This window comes from Mercenaria mercenaria, unplaced genomic scaffold (assembly GCF_021730395.1).
Source record: "Mercenaria mercenaria strain notata unplaced genomic scaffold, MADL_Memer_1 contig_1654, whole genome shotgun sequence".
Classification (NCBI taxonomy): Eukaryota; Metazoa; Mollusca; class Bivalvia; order Venerida; family Veneridae; genus Mercenaria; species Mercenaria mercenaria.
This window is the reverse complement of record NW_026459648.1, coordinates 15,897-38,959: the sequence shown is the minus strand read 5'-3', so window position 1 is coordinate 38,959 and position 23,063 is coordinate 15,897. Positions and strand designations below refer to the sequence as shown.

General features: G+C 34.5%; 1 protein-coding gene across 1 annotated transcript; it reads right to left on the bottom strand.

The window, feature by feature from the left end:
* Positions 1-18,296: 18,296 nt before the first annotated feature.
* Positions 18,297-22,859, bottom strand: LOC128551774 (sialate O-acetylesterase-like). Its single transcript, XM_053532686.1, has 6 exons — positions 22,814-22,859; positions 22,229-22,402; positions 21,299-21,467; positions 20,777-20,871; positions 20,007-20,137; positions 18,297-18,449 (listed from the first exon to the last, which is right to left on the bottom strand). The coding sequence occupies exons 1-6, from the start codon at positions 22,857-22,859 to the stop codon at positions 18,297-18,299; spliced, it is 768 nt and encodes a 255-aa protein (XP_053388661.1).
* Positions 22,860-23,063: the final 204 nt, after the last annotated feature.

Here is a 23,063-nt window from a genome sequence, read left to right as displayed (position 1 = left end):
AATATATTTATTTCTTGTGAAGTGCACCGTTCAATCCCAAATACGATTTTTTTTCAGTTTTAATGATTATTCCAAGAGTAACGTCCTAGTTTACGATATAGCATATATAACATATATGACGGTTCAGCAATGTGTTATTTTTCGAAGAAAGTCAGTGTGTACTTTGTCTAAAATAGCGATACTTTTTTAGTGTAAACCAACAAACCTACCACCAAACTTAAGAGTTATGCGTAAAATCAGGCAATATTCTTTGGTCAAAAAGCTCAAGATGAAAGAAAGTAGGTTAATCTTAATTATATTCATTCTGGATGCCTAATTTTAGTACGCAATTAAGCTGCAATCTGTCAAAGCCATCTTGACAGTCCGTCTCAATGTTAATGTGATATTGCTATCTTTGAAATAATCTTATATCATTATAATATTTATATTTGTAATATAATAATGTATATTTGTAAATGTTAGTTGTCAATTGCTATACACATTGGTGTGTTTAATGCAATAAAATATTTTGTATTGTATTGTATAATAACTGAAATCTTTTAAAAGTAATCCTCCTATAACCGTATACTAATAGCAACTTTTGTCATTGTAAATAGATGGGAGTTATTTTTATATACCTTAAAATATAAAGAGAATAGAATGGTCTTCACTTAAAGAAAATTAAATAGTACATACATCATTTCGCTACAGATAACTTGTATTTCGACCTCTAGGACTTACTTTTGATCTTGGTCTCAAAGACTTACCTGTAATGTTCACATGGAAATATCTGGTAATATCAGGACCTGAACCGTCTGAACCGGTGCAGATGTTAGTCCCAGAGTCCCCTATTGCCGATTGTGGTCGACAGTAAACTTACGCTAGATATACATACTCAGAAACATTCAGTGATGTTATATAGAGTGCTTCGTGTATAAAACCTTTAAGCCTTTAAGATACAAAAACGTAGTTTATATCAATATGAACAGTACATTGTAGTTAGCAACTATGAAAGGGTAAACGTTAGTGGCAGTTCTAAATAACAGAAAGAGAGCATTCAAAATTATTTGAATTTATCCAATAAATAGTTGCAGAACGCTTCTTCAAATAATATATATAGTAAAGCTTCTAGAATTCCTGTCAGTTCTTAAAATATCAGGTAAATCCTCAAACATTTTCATTTTCGAACCCGCAACCATATACTTTTGACTAGTATAGTAACGGCTGATGCAGCCCAGACATGCTGCAGTTTAACGTTAGTTCACTACCGACAGATACTTTCAAATATGTTTCTTTTGGTCCATTGAGCGGGTGCTGTACTGAAGGCGAAAACAGATTGATACAAACTTAATAACGCCTATAATAGACAACATTTAAGAAAACATTTTTGTAAAAATATTTGTTACATGTTCATGTCAAATTACTTTTATTGAATATCTTCGAATAAAAAAAGAAGGAAAAAACCATATATGTTACAGGTTCATGTCAAATTACTTTTATTAAATATCTTCTACTAAAAAAAAATAGCATGGGCCTCTGTGGTCGAGTGATTAAGATCGCTGACTTCAAATCACTTGCCCCTAATCGATGTGGGTTCGAGCCTCGCTCGGGGCATTGAATTCTTCATGTGAGGAAGCCATCCAGCTGGCTTACGGAAGGTCGGTGGTTCTACCAAGGTGCCCGCTCGTGATGAAATAGTGCAGGGAGGGGCACCTGGGGTCTTCCTCCACCATCAAAGCTTGAAAGTCGCCATATGACCTATAACTGTGTCGGTGTGCGACATTAAACCCAAAACAAAACAAAAAATATGACAAAACTGAATTATTATTAACTAATGTAGAGGTATCCCGAATAAATACATTGTTCCTTTCACACTGAGCTCCAGATGGTCTTCCCTTCTGGAGATATTAGCATACAAATAGAATAGGTATGTAAATATTATAACAACTAATTCGAATGAACCTTTACTGTTTGGAGGTATCACACAGCTCTCTCATAAATCCCTTCGGACATTTACAAAGGAAAACTGGGACACATGGGAAAACAGATTCCTCTTTTACAAGGATTACTCGTGCAGGGATCAACAACTATAAATGATGTGGAAAAAAACAACATTTAAGGCCATTTTAAACGAGCAGATTAAAACTCTTTTTCCATAAACACATGTTTCTTTGCTTATTAGCGTAATTTATTGTCTCCTACGAAGACTTTAAGAATACTGGAAAGTTCTGATTTCTGCAATCTATAAAATTTATCATGAAAGATATTTTGAAAAGAAATATTGAGACAGCGTTAGAAGTTTCGAGAAAAACATTTTACATTTAATGTTACAAGACATATAATAAAATAATAGTAACAGTTTCAAATGAATCTGGCCACGAATTAATCCAATATCAGTTTAAATGAAATAACTCCCTGCTTAGAGCGGCTCTTACATTAGTGACAAAATGCTAGATGATAAAGTAGAATATAAAGAATGATCAATTTAAATTATAATTACACCAATGTACTCAACCACTTGCCTCAAGTCAGAGAACCAAAAGTCTAACTTTTAAGAGCACTATTAAGCAAGCCGAGAAACAAAGTATCACTCACTCTGTCCGATTTAAGAATGATTTAGGAGAAAAGCATTTAGGAGTCTTGCACCTATTCAGTCATCGCACCATCAAACAGGAAAGCGCAGCGACTAACTGTAGATGGGTAATCAACTAAGCAAACATGCTCAAAGCTGAACGACTTTAACATTGTGTAGATAAAGTTTTGTACATATCTTACAAGTATTTAATTAAAACAAACTCTAACTTTTTTTCACCTACATCCCATAATATATGGGGCGTGTAAGACCAAGACTTTAAAAGTTCGTACGATCTTAGTAAAATTTAGTGAAAGCCTTCCGTGGTTTATGATATCGGTAACGGTTGATGTAACAGTTATTTTGGTAATATGAAGATTCCAGCCGCCAAAATCCTCTATATTTGAGCAAGCTCTTACAAAAAAGAATAATTTGTAAACTATAGTTACCGTATGATGTTTCCCATAAAGGTAACACAAGTTTGAAATTAATTGTTTATTTTGAAATGGATTAACTGTTGCGTGGCTGGATATATAAATGTGAAACTTTTTCTACAAATAACGGGCGTTTAAGATATTTCTTTTTTTTTTTCTTTGCATTTCAATGATAGATTTCTAAATATTGCGAACTCACAGCAGAAGTTTTTATTGCCATCAAGAAATCGTGTTAATTTCTCTGATGTACACAAAACCATCAATGAAGGCTTCAATAACACCAGAAATTGAGATCCCGTTTAAAGTCGATTCATTCTTCAGATAAAGCCTTATCAGGGGTGGTATAGTACGTCATCAACAGGTGCGCGCAACACTTCCCGATGCGGCTTTTTTTGTGTCAAAACACCTCGATTCGGTGAGTAAACTTGCGATTATTACATGGATAACTAATAGATTCGGAAATGACATATAGTCTAAAGTACCCGCACATGCGTCTAGTTTATCATTTACATTTGCATTTTCCAAGAAAGCCTTCCGTTTAAGAGAACATTCGTGCACAATGCACTTCATGGAAACACTTCCCTATTCACCACACCATATTATGTCGCATAACAAGAGTTTACATGCATTTCTGATAAATCCAAGCATTGACGGGTGTTCTTTAATGGTAAACAGATGTCAGTGATACCTTGATTAGTCATTGGAATCTAAACTTTCCGAAAAATCAGTAAACTAAAATTTCGCCTTCCCGGTTCACCAACTGAATTGATGTCCTTCCCAGCTCACCAATTTCCAGCACGACTAACATCGGGCTGGTGCTCATGTAAATGTGATAACGCTTGCCTGGAAGTTCTATTAATTGGAATAACTAATAGTTAGAGTGCTTGCACTAGATGGTCCGTAAACTTCATTAAGCATTTGAAGACAATATTGAAAGAACGAGGCATATCTTGAACACATGTTGTATACTATAAACGTGCATATGTATGATATATGTTCTATCATGTCCTTATATTTGTTATTTTAGGTACATGAAAGATGAAAAAGGAAACAAAACTTCTAGTCTGCAACAATGGAATTGTCAATATATGTTTAAAAAGGCTTGCTGAGTGATTGGCATGCAAGACATAACTGACGTATTATATTTTCCAAAAGCTGTACGACATAATATTTGAGAAGTGGAGGACATCCTCTAACGGAATTACCCCAGACAAGGATTTCAACGCTCAACTAGGTCTCCGTACCAAACACGACTATGTCGGTTGCTGTTTGAAGGTATGGATATAAATAACTGATTTAATTTCAATAATTTTACAGTAGATAAACCTCAATCAGGGGTATAGTTAAATAGGCACTTCAACACATGATAATATAAATAGAAAGTATTTTGGAAACCATTAGTTAACTTGTTACTCTAATTATTTTTCATGATAACTATATATGGCGTGTCATCGAAAATAGTCGAGAATGATGGCTTTGATTCCGAACTTGAGTTCAAGGCAAGACTCGATGAGACAAATGAGAATATGCATTGATAATATGCTAAGTAAAGCAAAATTATTTAGTTAAATTATTATCATGTGCTGTTTTTCTTAAAGGAGAAACCTTTTAATATAATTATGTTAAAGGTATAAAGTCGCACCAATGCAGTTTAGTTTTTAAGTATATGCTACTATTAAATTTTGTTTAACGTTTCAGGGGTCACTTGTTCATCACAATTGCTCGGGAAAAATGAGAAATTACTGTATCGCGCCAACGAAATGTTCTTATTAAGGGGTTTTAGATGTGCGCAGGGAAAGAACAAGTGTGACTGCAACCGAATTATATTAACCACGTATTAGAATGGGACATCGACTGAATCTACACTAGAAAGCGGTTCAGGATTTAACATTTGATTAATGTTCAGATTTTGCTTGCAAATCTTAGTGCACCCAATTGCATGTTAAAACTCGTAGTGAGCTTGAACAGTGGTAGAACAATTTTACTTGCAATGTAAATTATTTTACTTTCTTAAAATGTTGTTGTATAAAAGATTATTTAAAATAGGCAATTTTACTGACTTTTTTATTTAAACCCTTACACAGTGGAAGCCGTTGTGACATAAACATACGCACATACACTTTCAAGACAAAGCAACATTTTCCTTGTTATTAGCTAATGTTATATATTTACACAAATCAACGAAAGTAGATTTAGTACTTGATTGTAGCAATTCTAAATTTTATACACACTTATACGAGTATAATGATAACGTTTCATTAACTTTGGACGTAATTCTTTATAACTCAACATTTAAAAAAATGAAATTCACCTTAAGTTTCATTAAGCTCGCATATCTGACAAATTCGTTCCACATTGTATGCCTTAATTTACTTCGATCAAGAAGTAGTGTACATCTCTATGTCACATATTCTCAACAATTGGTAATATTCAGACACGACGGGGAACCCTTAAATAATTACAAAACTTCTGTGGTAATTTTATTGTAAAAGAAAAACGATAAAAGACTATTGGTAATTTATTATCACATATTCTAAAACGCACAATGCCATCAACAACATGGTTATTATGAAATTAAAGGTGTTTTATTTTAAATGGCCGTTTGTTTTCATCCACATTCTGAATAAACGACAGCAGCTTTCTGTGGAAAACATGTCAAAGAATATGTCAACATCTATAGAGGAAGGAATTACACGGAAATGAAAGCTCTAAATGTTATTGATAAGTTACCGTTAAAACCAATTATTGCCATGATATACACCATGTGCATGTTTTCGTAATTATGAAAATTATAAAAAAGGTTGAAGTGGAGATGCACTAACTATACTTCAAAATCAACAAAGATCAGAATATAATAAAAAACAAAGACAAATATCAAACAGGGAATGCCACGCTCCAAAAACGCAGCCTCCTCAAAACGAAACCCACAGCACGCTAACTCCTGAAACCATTAAACTAGAAAATGATGAGGTTTTGCGCAGCTACACTAATTATAACTCAGAAATTTCATTAAAAACACACAAAATTGATAAAGTGGCAATGTAGTATAATCTGTGAACGTTTATTGACCGAAACATAGAGATAACAAGAATATTTACATTGTTGTGTTTTACCCGTTATGAGCATTAGTGTCAACTACATTTCATACAAAGTTTAATGCTGCTGTTGCCTTTCATCAAAATCTGTCAAATGATATTTAGAAGAAAGGAGAGGCACTGACAAGTCTCTGTGACTTCAACACAGACAGACAAAACGAAAAATGTTTCAATAAAAACTCACAATTGTTTGAAGGGCACCATAGTCACGCAAAATCACATTAAATTCCGTCTACAAAGCTGTGTATGGCTAAATATTGTACGGTAGTGGTCACACGTAACAGTGAGCTGTTTTAAACCGTGTCTGCACATATTGCCAGTGAGTGGACCTCAAACAACGACTACTTTTGTGGTCTTCATTTCTGACTTTTTTCACAAACATCCACAACAAGCGGGTATTGTTCTTTCTACAATTCTGATTTTTTTGACGTGTCATTTTATTCCCGAGAAATGCATGAATTACTATATGCAGTTTATGTTCATCTGTCTACGAATATCATACTGCTGAACCCCAAAAGTTTAGCTTCATAATTTAATTCTGATAAACAGAATATCTCAGGTGTTTCTGTTGTGATCTGAAAAAGAAAGAGTAAATCTGTCATAATATAGCCCTTGAAGGTAAATTAATCACTTTTTTTTACTGACATAAATGTTCTTATTGCTAAATACTAGTTTTGCTGGTATGGCAACCGAAGTACCATGCGTCAAAATAAATTGAAAGGCTACATATAGTTAAGTCAAACACAATGCCACACGGGCGGTAGGCCGGGAAGTGCATCGTTTTACCTGGTGAACCGGGAAGGCAAAATTTTATATTACTGATTTCTTTGAAACTATAGATTCCTATAATTAATTAAGGTATCACTGACCTCTGTTTGCCTTAAAAGAACACCCGTCAAGGCATTTAGTCATTAAAAATGCATGAAAACTCTTTTTATTCGATATAATATGGTGCGGTGAATGGGGAAGTGTTTCCATGAAGTGCATGGTGCTCGAATGTTCTCTTAAACTTAAGACTTTCTTGAAAAAATGCAAACGTCAGTGATAAACTAGAGACACATGCGGATACTTTAGACTATATGTCATTTCCAAATCTATTCGTTACCAATGAAATAATCGCAAGTTTACTCACCTAATCGAGGTGTTTTGACATAAAAAAGCCGCATCGGGAAGTGTTGCGCGCACCTGTTGATGACGTACTATACCACCCCTGTTATAATGCCCTTGTTATAATGTGTATGCAACCTGTCCGTTGTGAACATAAATATTACAATTTTGTTAAATCCTATTTCATTTTATTTTCCGTAATATTTGCCAAGGGTTTAATTTTGATTACCACAGTAGACAGTTTTACTGAATCCATACTTTTTAAACCTCTCTTTATGGTTCTCTGCTTAAAAGGGGTTTAAGATTTTATCAACAATCATAACAGCAATATTTAAGTGTCGTGTGGCGGCTGTAAAAAGTCTCCCCATACTTTGATTCAGTGTTGTAATATTTTCTGGTCCTTTGGGATTTTGCCATGGAGTCTAATCGATACATGTGTAATAGTTGTCCGCTTAATTCGGTGCTAATGGGCGTGAGAGGTGTTGCATATTTTATCACCTCTCATGAACAGACTCAATCAAACCGAATATGCTATTATTCGTTTTTAGTTGCATTCTATGCTTCCAATGGATCTTTTCTTTTACAGATTTATTTCTAACTGTACAAGGTTATTTGCAGCATTTAAGGGATTGATCTTTAACGACATTATTATGCATTATATCTGTTTGGACAGTTGTTTTGCGTGTTTTAAATAAACTTTCATGCTTTATGGAACTTTGAAAGGTTTGGATAGTCTTCTAAATTTCTTACTTGAATAAATTAAATATTTCAGGAGAAATAGGCCATTAAACAGTATCTTCTTTCAACATATTCGCTGTTATTTATTTACAGATACAGAAATTAGTTTCAATGCAGTACTAGCGAGGCAACTCATGTTTCCAATAGATTGGATTGGGCGTTTATCTGAAATATAGCATTTAATGTTTTTCTTGGACTATTCGTTCGTTCTGCAAGTTGTCCTCTTTGATAATGAAAATCGTAAACGTTTGCTGGTTTTGACGGTATTGATAACATATGAATATACATCCTAATATGAATTGTATTGCGAGACGAACCATAATTATAATGTTGTATTTTTTTGTACAGTACATGGAATGTACGTATATATAAAATCTTTGTCACCACGAAAATTAGGGGAAAATGCAAGTCTTTTTATCGCATGTAGTAACGTCCAACAGGAAGATGTGTTTCGACATTTGGTATTATTTGTTTTGCGAAGGATCTGGGTGTTTTTTGTTTTTTTTACAGGTAAATTCTGTGACGACTGAAACATTACTATGTATAATCAATTTGAATTTTGAATTGGTAGTTTAGTTACAAATAACTTTTCAATGCCAAAATGTTATAGTGTTTCCTATAAAACAGTTCGTTAAGCGAAATACGCAACCAACCAATCCTTTCATGTCAGGGAATGAAATGAGCACCAACTTCATGTGGTCTAGCACCGGATTAAGCAGAGTTGTTGACCCTTCAAAGTAAAAAGCTTATACCTTAATATAAGTATAATACCGTAAGTAAAAGTGTAACAATAGAATAAAGCATTGTTACAATAGCCAGAGATTCTGTTCCAAATGACTACAGAATTGTCCTCATGGCCGACGTCCGAGCAACATATCATGGAGATACGGCAGCGTATTACTTAATCATACACAATAGACCATGCCAAGGTACGGTATAGGTTGAGGTCGAAGAGGGCTATAGATTTTGATGCTGCGTTTATGTGTTTCTAATTATATTTCTTTTATCAAATAAAAAGTTTTAATATTGATTATCTAATATGTCGTATAAGATTCATTTCAATTAAATCAGAAACTCTATAAACACCTACAGTATAATTTGTATACAGTTGAGTCCACTTAATACGAACTCGCTTGATACGAATTTTCGGCTATAACGAATAAAATCCGGATTCCCCGGCTGAATCCTTCTATTTCTTTGTAAAATTATTTCAGTAATAGCGAACTCGCTTCATACGAATTTTCGGGAGATACGATCACATTTTGGAAGTCCCAATGAGCTAAAATGTTATGTTTCCATATTTTGATACGAACTAATTTTTGAAGTCGGCGGCCAGTTTTTGCTACGCTTGACTTTTTAACAGTTTGAATCTGTACAGTGCAGATATTTAGTTGAAGTGATTATCACCTGTAATCGATAAATACATAATAAAGAGATTAACACTATGTAAGCAGTTATTTTATTCATTACAATCGAGTCCAAGTAATAATGTCTTCAGCAGTTGAGCGATAATCACTTTCATTAATACACCTGTCCATAAAAATATAATTTCATTGTATGTTTTAGGGCCATATAGTGTAGTTTTGGTATCAAAATGACAACGCCTAAGTCTGGCATAAGAAGAAAAGCAATTTCTTTCAAATATTGTTCAGAACTAGAGGAATTTGGGATTCAAGAACTAAATAATAGTAAAATTCAACCAAAAATAACCAACTTTTTTACCATAAAAAATTGAAATACCATGTGTAAAGTACCTGTTGCAAAAATGCATTGACGTATCCGCTTTACTGTTTTATGTATCTATATGTGCTATAAACACTTAATGATTCAATACATTTGTACAATAAATTTTATTTTCATACATTTTCATGTGTTTAAGTATCAATTTTGTTGAGTTATATTATTGTATCCTGAATACACTCACTTAATCAGTTTAAAACTCCCAATGAACATCTATTCACTACTGTTTTTAATTCACCGGAAGCTATTCACCGTCGATACCAGTGATACTGCCCGACTTACTCGGGCAAATTATCCGGGTGTCATACATTCGTTAATACGAATTTCATTTGATACGAACACATTTCGTAGGTCCCGAAGAGTTCGTATAAAGCGAGTTTGACTGTATTTTGTTAATTTTCTTACCTTTATCTTATCTGAATTAAGGGCTAAAAATGAATTATTATAGTTGAATGATCCGGGTCCATCACCTTTCCCTGTCATACATCGACTGACTTCCACATTTCACACGACGAATATTCGTTAACCACTTGATGCTTATAAAATCATTTATAAAAGCATATTTAGATAGGCTTTTTTATTTGGCACAGCCGTATTAAGCTCGTTTTCATGATGCAACGTGACTAAGTTGGCAAATCAGTCTGCTTGTTAATGCATAGTAATGTTTAACTATACGAAAGATTTATATAACAGGCTAGCTAATTGGATGAAAGGGTTCAATGTTTTACTCTGTGTCTTGTACAATGTTGTGTTTGTGATATAATACAGCTCAAGCTTACAGCTTTAAAGGTGTGTGTCGGTCTGTATATTTAACAATTATATTGGTATGAGTAAAAACATATATTAAGTATGTCTAATTAATATAATAAAACTTCTTTTAAATCTACAGATAGAGCTGTATACAATCGTATATCTAGTACATACTGCGTATTATATTAACATATGCAGTTTTCAGTAACAATCGATTATAGTTTTCAGGCGCAGTCGATTAAAATCTATTAGAAAGAGAAGAATTTCTGATGACAGTCTTTTCTCTTGCATATATTAGAATACAGCCATTTTTGCGATGCCCCTATTTTCTACTTGTTTTTTTGTTCTTTTCGTATTTTATGATACACATATCGTCTTGTTTGTTGTTGATGTTTCTCCTCTTCCCTATAATCCCCCAGTATTATCGCACTCTCTCTCTCTCTCTCTCTCTCTCTCTCCTCTCTCTGTCTCTCTCTCTCTCTCCCTCTCTCTTTACTGAGTGAAGTCAGGTGCCCATCATGTTTTAGCCATTATGTTAAACGATTTGAATGTTGGGACACTCCGCGAAATTAAAAAACGCAAAATTCAGATTTTTAAAGATATATTGCAAAACTGTTTTATTCCTTTTTGGAAATTTTATTTTTGGCGACGTGTTACAAGAGTGCGACAGATCTTTGATGGGTAAAAATAATACCAGCGTGTAGTTTCTCTAATGCTGAAACATTATTTGAAGTCCTACAATCAGTGTGCTTTTTATTCTCGAGTAAAACCTGATTTGCTTTTAATTAAGTGATTATGTAAATATGCCATTTGAACTAAACGAGCTTGATAGTACTTAGATGGGTCCAATAGGGCTTAAATGGGTCCCTCGTGCCATGTGGACTAAACGAGTTTGATAGGGGTTAGATGGGTATCTAATACCAAAGTCATATTAACTGATACACTCGTGAACTTTCTTAAATTCAAGTGTAGAATATGTGTCGTACATTTTTAAAATTATTTATCATTTTAGATGCTTTGTCCGTCTTTCTTACATTATCTTTTACTTTTTTTCTGGCAGAAAGACTCTAGGTTAAGGTCATTGACTTTGAATCACTTTCATCTCGCCGATTTAAGTTCATGCCTCACTCGGGATGTTTAGTTCTTCATGTGAGGAAGCCATCCAGCTTTGTTATTGTTGGATCCGATCAGACAACATCGACACGCACGAGGTCGAGCCTTTGGAGGGCTACAAAAGGTAAGCTTATTTTCTACAGAGCCGGCGCGCCAGTATTAGATTATTAACCCTAACCCTATGGAGCTTGCATATCAGAAACTGCCAAAAGAGAAAATTACTATATTCAAGGGGTGAGTATAAAGCTATGAAAGCGGGAGTATTGGAACCACTGAAGCCAAAATGACCAAGGGTACCAATAACGCAACATACGTAAAAGTCGAGGCTGACCGCTCTGAAAAGATCGGAGTATAACAGCTCTGATCGAACGTTAAGTCACGCTCAAACAACACTGTCCCTCTAGACTGTCAACTTTAGACGTGCACAAGACCAACACGCACGCACGCACACACGCATTCACATCTTAGAAAAAGCAAAACAAAAAGAAAATAAGATAATTGGGTCACGGCCGATGGCAAAAATAAACAACAACAACGTTGGAGCTACAGCCAGCATGTGGTGGATATCTAACTGACCTCACTCATTGTAAAAAGAAAGGTGGGGCTCAAGAGTAAAGGGAAGGGGTGGGGGCGAGAGAGGTGAGGAACGTAAAACCAACAACAAACAAGAACAATACACATAACATGAAATACGTAACGAACAAAAAGCAAGTTGAAAAGGCGCACTGTATTGTAGCGGTCAATAACCTACATCTTTAACTAAAAGTATACTTTCTTAAATGCAAACCATTTCCCAATTTGTCTCAAAATTTCAAAACAACACTCACGATGACATTTTGATAAAAACTAGCGTTAATTTAGACAAATTACAAATTAGTGTTCAGCATCCTGACCACTATTACTCGATTAGGTAAGTTAGGCATATCAGGCGTTTAACGTGCTTAAATAAGTTTGTCCTATCAGGTGTTTACAATATTAAAATTAACTCATATTGCTGTTTAAGCACACGAACATATTAATTTCATGTTAATATGCAGCTACTTTGAGGTAACCGCTCATATGTTTGGTTTACTAACCATTATTTCTTTAACAAGAGGGCAAAGATGACCCCAGGTAGCTCTCATGAGAAACACACCGTAACAGTGTTTGACCTAGTGGTTTCATGGAAACAAATATTCTGGCCAATTTTCATTAGGATTGGACCAAAAATGTTTGTCTCTTGAGTTTAAAGTTTGAAGTAATTTCTTTTATATGATCTAGTTTTTGACCCCAGATGACCATTATTTAAACTTAAATGAGATTTCATCAAGGCAATCATTCTGACCAAACTTCATTCTGACCAAAGATCAATTGAAAAATACAGCCTCTATCGCATACACAAGGTTTTTATTTGACTTGACCTATTGACCTTCTTTTTAACCCCAGATGACCCATGTTCAACTTCGACCTAGATTTCATCAAGGCAATCATTCTGACAAAATGTCATGATGATCAATTGAAAAATACAGTTTCTATCGCATACACAAGGTTTTTCTTTTACTTGACCTGATGACCTAGTTTTTTACCCAAGATGACCCTTATTCAAACCCGACCTAGATTATATCAAGGCAATCATTCTGACCAAATTTCACGAAGATCAATTGAGAAATATAGCATCTATCTTATACACAAGGTTTTTCTTTTATATGACCTAGTGACGTAGTTTTTGATCCCAAATGACCCCAGATGACCTCAAATGACCCATATTCGGACTTGACCTAGATTTTATCAAGGCAATCATTCTGATTGAATATCATGAAGATGAATTAAAAAATACAGCATCTATCGCATACACAAGGTTTTTTCTTGAGTTGACCTAGTGACTTAGTTTTTGACCCCAGATGACGGATAAGCGAACTTGACCTAGATTTAATCACGTCAATCATTCTGACCAATATTCATAAAGGTCAATTAAAAAAACAGCCTCTATTGCACAAGGCTTTTCTTGGATTTCACCTAGTGACCTAGTTCTTGACTCAAGATGAACTATATTCAATCTTGACCTTTAATTTATCATGGCAATTATTCTGACCAAATATCATGAAGATCAATTGAAAAAAGGAACCTCTATCGTATACACAGGGATTTTCTTTGATTTGACCTAGTGACCTAGTCTTATGTCATCAGATGACCCATTTTCAAACTTGGCCTAAAGTTTATCAAGGTAATCATTCTAACAAAATTTCATGAAGATCAATTGAATAATACAGCCTCTATCGCATACATAAATTTTCTCTTTTATGTGACCTAGTATTTAAGCCCAGATGACCCATTTTTTAAACTTTGCCCAGATTTATCAAGGTAATTATTCTGATCAAAATTTATAAAGATCAACTTAAACATACAGCCTCTATCGCATACAAATGGTGTTTCCTTGATATGACCTAGTGACCTAGTTTTCGATCCCAGATGGTTCGTTTTAAAATCAGGCCTAGATTTCATCAAGGTTATCACTCTGACCAAATTTCATGAAGGTCAGTTTAAAAATACAGCCCCTACCGCATACACAAGCTAAAGCTAAATGTTGACATAGGACAGACAGACAGACGGCAGACGATGGAAGATGGACGACAGACGACGGACGCCGGACATCGAGCGGTCACAATAACCAACCTGAGCATTGCTGAGGTGAGCTTAAAGCTGAAGGCTAAAAATATATTGGGCGTTATTAATCAACATTTAATCAAAGTTGTCCCGAGATGTTTGTGTCAAGACATTTACAACAGTCCTTGCTAGTCATAGTGGAACTCGTGTATCAAAATAGACATTGATATTTAGTTTTTTATATTCCTAATGTACAAATTTAGATATTTCAGCCCACAACAATGCTTGCTTAGGACTTGAAGACTTCTATCTTTACAAATGGCGGCACAGGGAGCTGTGTATGGCCGTCATATAAAGCACATTGCTTTAGAGCGCATGGACTTTCCTTCTACAGGTACCTGGAATTAAGAATTTAAAAAAAAGAACAAAGCAAACGTTGTGAGTAAATGTAGATGTTTTACCTATATTGTGTTTGGAGACATTATCTGTGAAATAATATAAGTATCATTTATAACAGAGCTTAACGCTTTCTCCAATAACGCCTGAAAATGGTACCAACGCATTTGGTATTTTTACAAAAACTTGTCAAAATTATGGTAGTGTATACCACACTGTGATATGCACAATGCACATTGTTAATGCATTACCAGATGGACAGGATAACTGAAAATATGACGCAGATATAAAGTTATTTGAGTGTGATTAATCCATTTTAGTAAGACAAATGAGAATATAAAAAGAAACAATATTGTCTATAGTATGAGAGCAATGATCGCCTTGAGCCGGTCTGTTGGCCATAGCCTTGAATAAAGAGCAGTCATAAACCGCATTTAAGCTTGCCATTTGGACTTGCTTGATAAATGAGCCGCGCCATGAAAAAACAACATAGTGCATTTGCGGCCGGCATGGATCCAGACCATCCTGCGCATTCGTGCAGTCTGGTCAGGATCCATACTTTTCGCTTTCAAAGTCTATCGCAATTAGATAAACCGTTAATGAACAGCACGGATCCTGACCATATTTATGTTATATTTGAAATGAGAAGAGGATAATCAACTTGCTGCTAGTACATTGGTACATCACGTCGACATTATCATTGCAGCTGACATCATCATCATCATTGTAGTCATTGTCATTAGTTTCATGCTATCTACCATAATCATTAAATCAGCATTTTTCACCATTGCCATCATTCAAGGAAATACTAATATTTCATCCTTATATAAATGGAATTGCATGTCCTGGCCATGGACTATTGTAACATTCGACAGGAAATTGCATGGAGTACATACATAATACGTTCGTTCAGAGCAAGAACTGATGATATTGATGATTAAACTTCTGCTGAAGATAACGATAATGGTGGTGATGACAATGACGACTTATTTACAATCCAAAATGTGATCCTAAAAAATACTTGTGCAGCGGAGGTTTTCGCTATCGCATTCGGCCTAATTTTCATAGTTATTACCAGATTGCATCGCTACCAACATATTTGAGATATATTTTATTTCAGAAATTTATGAAAATTTTACAAAACATCAGTTAAGGAATTGGAAAAATAACAGGTTTCACGGTCTTTAGAATTAAAAATCCATAATATTTGTAATTAGTTTTTTTGTTATAAAATCATAAATGTATACGTTTTTGTATGTATGCAGCCTTTCCTAGAATTCGTAATACGGAAAAGTATGAAAAGTGGCAGACACTTTTGCAATATCTTATTTTAAATTGTTTCACGAAACGTTCGTCCAGAGCAAGAACTGATGATATTGATGATTAAACTTCTGCTGAAGATAACGATAATGGTGGTGACGACAATGACGACTTATTTACATTCCAAAATGTGATCCTAAAAAATACTTGTGCCGCGGAGGTTATCGCTATCGCATTCGGCCTAATTTTCATAGTTATTACCGGATTGCATTGCTACCAACATATTTGAGATATATTTTATTTCAGAAATTTATGAAAATTTTACAAAACATCTGTTAAGGAATTGGACAAATAACAGGTTTCACGGTCTTTAGAATTAAAAATCCATAATATTTGTAATTAGTTTTTTTGTTATAAAATCATAAATGTATACGCTTTTGTATGTATGCAGCCTTTCCTAGAATTCGTAATACGGAAAAGTATGAAAAGTGGCAGACACTTTTGCAATATCTTATTTTAAATTGTTTCACGAAACGTTCGTCCAGAGCAAGAACTGATGATATTGATGATTAAATTTCTGCTGAAGATAACGATAATGGTGGTGACGACAATGACGACTTATTTACATTTCAAAATGTGATCCTAAAAATACTTGTGCAGCGGAGGTTATCGCTATCGCATTCGGCCTAATTTTCATAGTTATTACCGGATTGCATTGCTACCAACATATCTGAGATATATTTTATTTCAGAAATTTATGAAAATTTTACAAAACATCTGTTAAGGAATTGGACAAATAACAGGTTTCACGGTCTTTAGAATTAAAAATCCATAATATTTGTAATTAGTTTTTTTGTTATAAAATCATAAATGTATACGTTTTTGTATGTATGCAGCCTTTCCTAGAATTCGTAATACGGGAAAGTATGAAAAGTGGCAGACACTTTTGCAATATCTTATTTTAAATTGTTTCACGAAACGAGAAGACTGGCATGCATTTAACTAACATACTTTTCAGTTGGACGCATGTGCGTATTAATCAGATATGTAATGCTTGATTTATTTTACCTTACACCAGCAGATTGTTTCCCTGGCAACCAGAAGCGTCAATCTGAACTTTCGAGGTCATTGTCCCTTTAATTGGAGCGGCGATCCAAAAGGCGGGATTACTGCAGCCGGATGTCGTGCTCGCGCGACAAACCTATGAATTATTTTGTTGTATTTAAAGATTATGGTCAGATAGTCGGTAAAAACTGGTTTTCATTTTTATACTCCCAACATTTGCAAATTTGCAGATCGAAACTGAAAGTAGGGATTTAGTTAAAAGCCAATAGCAAATTAGTTTCTTTTTAGGGATAGAAGACCGCCACTGACTGTCATATCACTTGGAAATAATTTCTTTTTCTTGGGTATGTTTTCATCAAGTTATGGTTGACTCTGTCATGAAACGTATGTGTAGGAAAAAGTGATGTAATATAAAAATACGTAAATACGATAAGAATTTGTTTTTCGATGAAACAAAGAAGAAAATGAATACGTGATCTTAAATCTGAAAGAAATAACTTTTATCTGTTACGTCATAATGCAGAAATTATAGACATTATTAAACAACCACATGCTAGCATCAATTTTGTTCCGGAATCATGGCATAAATTAGGCCAGTCTACGAACTTGGACACTTCCGGGATGTGATAAAATATTACTTTTAAGAAACTTCGTAAGATACCTCGAAACCGTTGTTGTTGTTCACGTGTAAACCTTCGGTACCATTGTCAAAGGTAATAGTTGAGCTATGCAGTCCATTATCGACGCTATAAGCGGTTGGAAAAGGACCTTGAAAAATGACGTCACGTTCGCCATAGGCAACGTTCCTGGTTCCCAAAACTAGACGAGCTGCGATATCTTGTTTATAAGTAGGATGAATGCTGTAGAATACAAAAAAAAAACAATTATATTCATATCTTTTTACAGCAAAACTTTCATTGCATATGTTTTATCGCCTCGTGATAAACGTGCAGGTTATACTGAAACGAACGTTGAAAGCGTGCGTTGTTAATACAGTCTGTTAAAAGAATCTTTGTAAGCATAGAACATAACAAAGCAAGATACTAGCAAACTCGGTTTAAAAAGTCTGTTCATGAGAGATTATAAAATATGTTGCACCCCTCATGACCCCTAGCATTAGATTAAGCGCCGAATTCAATGATCTTGAAGGACCAAAAAATAATAACAACACTAATTACGTTTCATGGCCGCTCCAAGGACTGACATTGTGACAGTAATATAATCTGTGAAAAAAAAATCATTTGAAAGCATAGAACGCAACCAAGCTACCTAACAGCTGTTAAGCGGGGAATTTAATAATAAAAAATGAATGTGCTTAATGATCTTTATGAACCAGAAAATATAAAAACACTGAGCCAAAGTACGGGATGACTTTTTTCAGCCACTACATGGCAATATCAAGCGACATCCCGTCGTGTATTTTCTAAGATATAAAATCTGGAGCAATATAAATTCTACATACGCTCATGACGGTGAATTAAAATCTAGCAGATCTATTGCAACTGCCATAAAGGTGTCTGGCATATTTATGTTTGGTACATATCCAACATCTGTTGTCTGTGCCCATCTTGTTGGAGGGAAACCCCCAATAGTGTTACCGGCACGGTATGGCGCAAGCTAAAATGGAAACAAATCAATTAGTTGTCGCATAAACATAAAATGGTTCCACCTAACGTAAAGTAAATAAGTTAATGATGTCATCAGTTCTGTCATAATCCGAAAGAATAACAAAAGATTTTAGCTCACTGTTGGATGGTTAAAATGCAAGACACAATCATTACTATTCCTATCCTATGTGTATACAATTGTACGAAGCAAACGATATCCAGGAAAATAATGTCCAGTATCCGTTGGACTGAAAAGGCCTTGTTCCACATGGACAATAATTATAGCCAGAGGATGTTTTTTCACGAAAAGCGTATGTCTCCCATTAATTGCCATGCATAAATAGTACAATACCAAAAATTAAGGGCCACAACTCTAGGTAAAATAACTATTCTATAACATTCAAACGATATACACAACTAGGCTTGGCAGTTGTAACTCCTGTGAAGTTTGGCACAATTCCAAATAGTGGTATTTGAGAAGTAGCACATACCAAAGAATTCACAAATCAAAGGTCATGACTCCGCTGAAAATCATTTGATAAGAATATGATGATTATATGTACAACCAAGCTTCATAATAATCATTCTTAACATTTGAAAGTTTGAAGTAATTCCTCTATGTGGTATAGGAGCAGTTACCCGGACATGATAACATACGACAAATTAAAGGACATGACAGTGATGACTGCACTAAACATCACTGAACCGGGACATGCCGACAATATGCACACCGAAGAATCTGATGAATCAAAGACAAAAACTCTCTGCCAACAACATAATCAATGAGGCTTGGCACTGATCACTCGTGTGATTTTTTTTTGTACAACCGTCCGACATGTTTACAGAACTGGCCAAATCGTCATAAAATATGATGAATAAAGGGACAAACTCCACTGAAAATCATCGAAGCGGAAAATGTCGGCGATATGCACAAAAAGGCTTGGCAATGGTTACTCCTTCGCAGTTTGGTGTAAATACGCGCGGTGGTGTAAGAGGAAATATGTTTGTTCCACTACATGTGGGAGATATAATTACACACGTTGGTATTTAAAAATCCTTGTTAAAGTGGCATTCTGCGCATCTTACTGCACATAGTGTGTTTTTGGAGAATGTTTTATAAAAGGCATTTTCAGTTGCTGTGCATTTAAATGTGTTAAATTAATGATAATACCGCATACGCATTTGAAGTTGATGCTTTAAAAATAAAGACATCGGACTAATAAAATAATAGTTCTTTTCTACATAGTGATCTCCCTTACCTATAGGTAGAGATTTCTGTAGCTGAAGGGAAGCAACTCTGCGTGCAGTTTGACTTTTCTTAAAAAGACTGCCCCAGTCAAAATAAGAAAAGTCATATTTGGAAACTTATTATTTCATTCTGGTAACAGAAAGAGTTTGGTATATTGGGTTAAATGCTGTAATGTCCTCCACCCTTTTTACACACACATCTATTTCAGCTGCATTTTTACTTGAAAAAATGCGCATTTTTCCACTTTAACCATTTAGGGCTCACCGACATGATAAGATGGCTTCTATGGTTTGGTATTGTCAAGATGAAGTAACGAACCTGCACAAAGCCAAACGGAAAATGATCACTTGTCTCGCCATCCGAGTTAGCATGGAACTTTTTCCTCCAGTCGTTAATCATGGCGGGAAACTGACATGCGTAGAGGTCAGGGTGTCCCGAAAATGCTTCTCCTAAATTGATTATAAAGCTATAATGTAGGTCGTTGCTTGTATTTATTGCACAGTTGTTTCAAACGAATTTTTCATTCTGAATACAAGACTTTAAGAGTGATTATTATGTTTGATTTATAGTTCGAAATCAATCAAATCAGTAAATTTAACTTGGTACCATACCAGCCCTAAACAAAGTAAACCGCCAAATCTATCCACCAGGGCTATTATGAAAGTACAATGATCTGCAATATTGTATTTGGCTCTAAAGGATTTTGCCAGGTCTTGATTCCACTAGACGCTTGCGCTTGATCCGGCTTAGCAATATCCACGCGGGTCGAACGTATCACTGCAGATCAAGGCATTGCCATATTACTAACCTTTTTTTATTATATACACATATACAGGTGTAAGTCAAATCAGCCAACATTGACCGTAAGTTTAGACAAGTGGATGAAAACTCCGTAGAAACGGTAAACATGCCGTCATCGCGTTATTCCTGATGTCTTATTTGAAGTACAAACTATATGTATATCAGACGAAAATTCAATATATGATAGATATAATATACATACTGCCAACCGACGGTACAGAACATTAATACGTCCAAAGTATGTTCAAAGTCAGACAGAAGTCTGAAAATAAAAGTGGTTTTCTCACCCTGATACCAGATAGCGCCTTTTATTGTCATTGATAAGTAAGGATGTATCATAGAATTCCAGAGCGCACCAGGATCTGTTGGATAATGTATACTCCTGAAGAGATTTTTTGTTCCAATCACTGCATTGATATGTTTATAAAATTTGCTTCCCACACGATGTTAAAGCCGACACAACTTGGATTACATTTCTCATCAAAATCAAAAAACAAACAAATAAACAAACAAACACGAGATGTTTAGATGTAATGGATGAAACGCAATAAATTTGGTTTAATACTGTTATGTTATATTCCAATAAAACAATGGTTTGAAGTTTGTAATAAAATCATTGTAACCATTTTTTTTTGTAAAAAATGTTTATAAATATAAAGGAAGGCTCACTTTCCTTTCTATAACTTTTTCCATTATTATGACATCAGTGGTAATTATTTGTTAACAGAATCAAATTATCGAGTTTTCACCAAGCTGAGCCTTTAAGATTTTAAGAGATAAACTCCATGGATATATTGTTATTTACTTACGGACTCGGTTTAGCTGTTGTTGGACATGCGTTGATTGCATCCGGGGAACTCCACACCTCAATCGGAGCACCGCCCCAATTTGACTCAATTATTCCTATTGGATAGTTTAAATGTTTCTGAAGGTCAGGTGCAAACATGGAACAAAGCGCAGAAAACCAGTCTATGCTTCCTGAAAGATGATTATTTTGGTTGACACTAAATGTACACGATATCATTTTTAAAATAATATTATCATATCGATTGACTCCTTTAGCATAAAATAATGCGAGTTATCAAATTATATCGTATATTTGTAAATTAAACCACAGTTTTCAATTTTTAAGAACTTAAAAATAATATATCCGTTTTATCATGATGGCACAAACCTTTTATTGGGAATATCCATGAATGTTTTAAGGACACATCATCAAGTGGAACGGACGATTTTACAAAATCAGAAAATACCATCCGAATGTCTCTGTACTGAATAGAATCGTCGACTTCATGTGCGCTATCGTACACCTAGTGAACATAAGAAACAACGTATTTTAACCAGTAACAGAATTGCCAATCAAAATTTGATACAATCATTTTGATTTTATACCCCATGCACTGTTAATCAGATATGTCACTGAAATTTGATTACAAGCATCTTAAGAATTTCCATGAATAGAATTTTATATACAGTCATTCTTAAACATTAAAATATCAAAAGTAGGGCTAAGTGTTTTCAATATTTAGTAATGAAAAAATGTTAGGAAAGACAGATATAAGATTGTTAAATGATGGTCCAATTCTATTTTCGAGAGTTTACAAAGACGAAATTAATTTTGATATATAGAAAACGTTTGTATTTTACTCTCCTTATCTAAGCTGTGAATTAAAATTCAACAAAATGAATAAATATAATATATATGTTTATTATTTTGGTCAAGCAAAACTGTCTTTTACCATTACTGCCACTTTTTTGGACGGTTGTTTCTTCAACTTTAACACCATTTCTTAGAACAATGACTGTATCTCCGATGACGTCAGCATATCCCCACAAGATGGCGCGAGCAGGTGCGCGCTGTAGAACCATATGATTACTATAATATTTTGGCATCCGCAGAACACCGTAAACACCTGTCAACGTGACGAAACTATGACAATAAATTGCATTGCAAATTACAAATCGGATGTTTATTTACATGGGATGTTGAACATATTGGTAAAACAAATAAAAATAGTGCGAATGAGTTTTTTAAAATATATTTTAGTATTATCAAGATCATCTATGGCTTCGGGTCTACCAAATGAAAATGGAAAAGATAGAATCGCTCGATGACTTAAACAGCATCTAAACGTCGGTTAAATTTTGGGACATCATTCTGTACATGCTTCAAGTTGTCATAATTAATGACCGTCGACGGTAAGGGATGAAACTAGCGTACATAGTTACATTTTTCATCTTTATTTTACAAGGCCAAAAAAGTATTAAATGTATTAAATATCTACGTTTCTAAAGCTATCGGCTCTGAAGCAGTGAAGACTTACCAACAGCAAGACAAGTTGTCACAAGGAAAACAATTTTGAGCTTCATGTTTGACACGACCTTAATCCTTATCAGTGAAGTTTTGTACTAAAATGCCACCTTGATTTATAATTGTTCAACTGTCTTCTTTGTCTAGCCTTGAATATATTGCGTTGTATGATCAAGGTAATATTTTGATTAAAAGATAACTGACCACTAAGAAAAAAACAGTAACACAGATCGCCTTAGATATATATTGTCATTGCTCAGTAT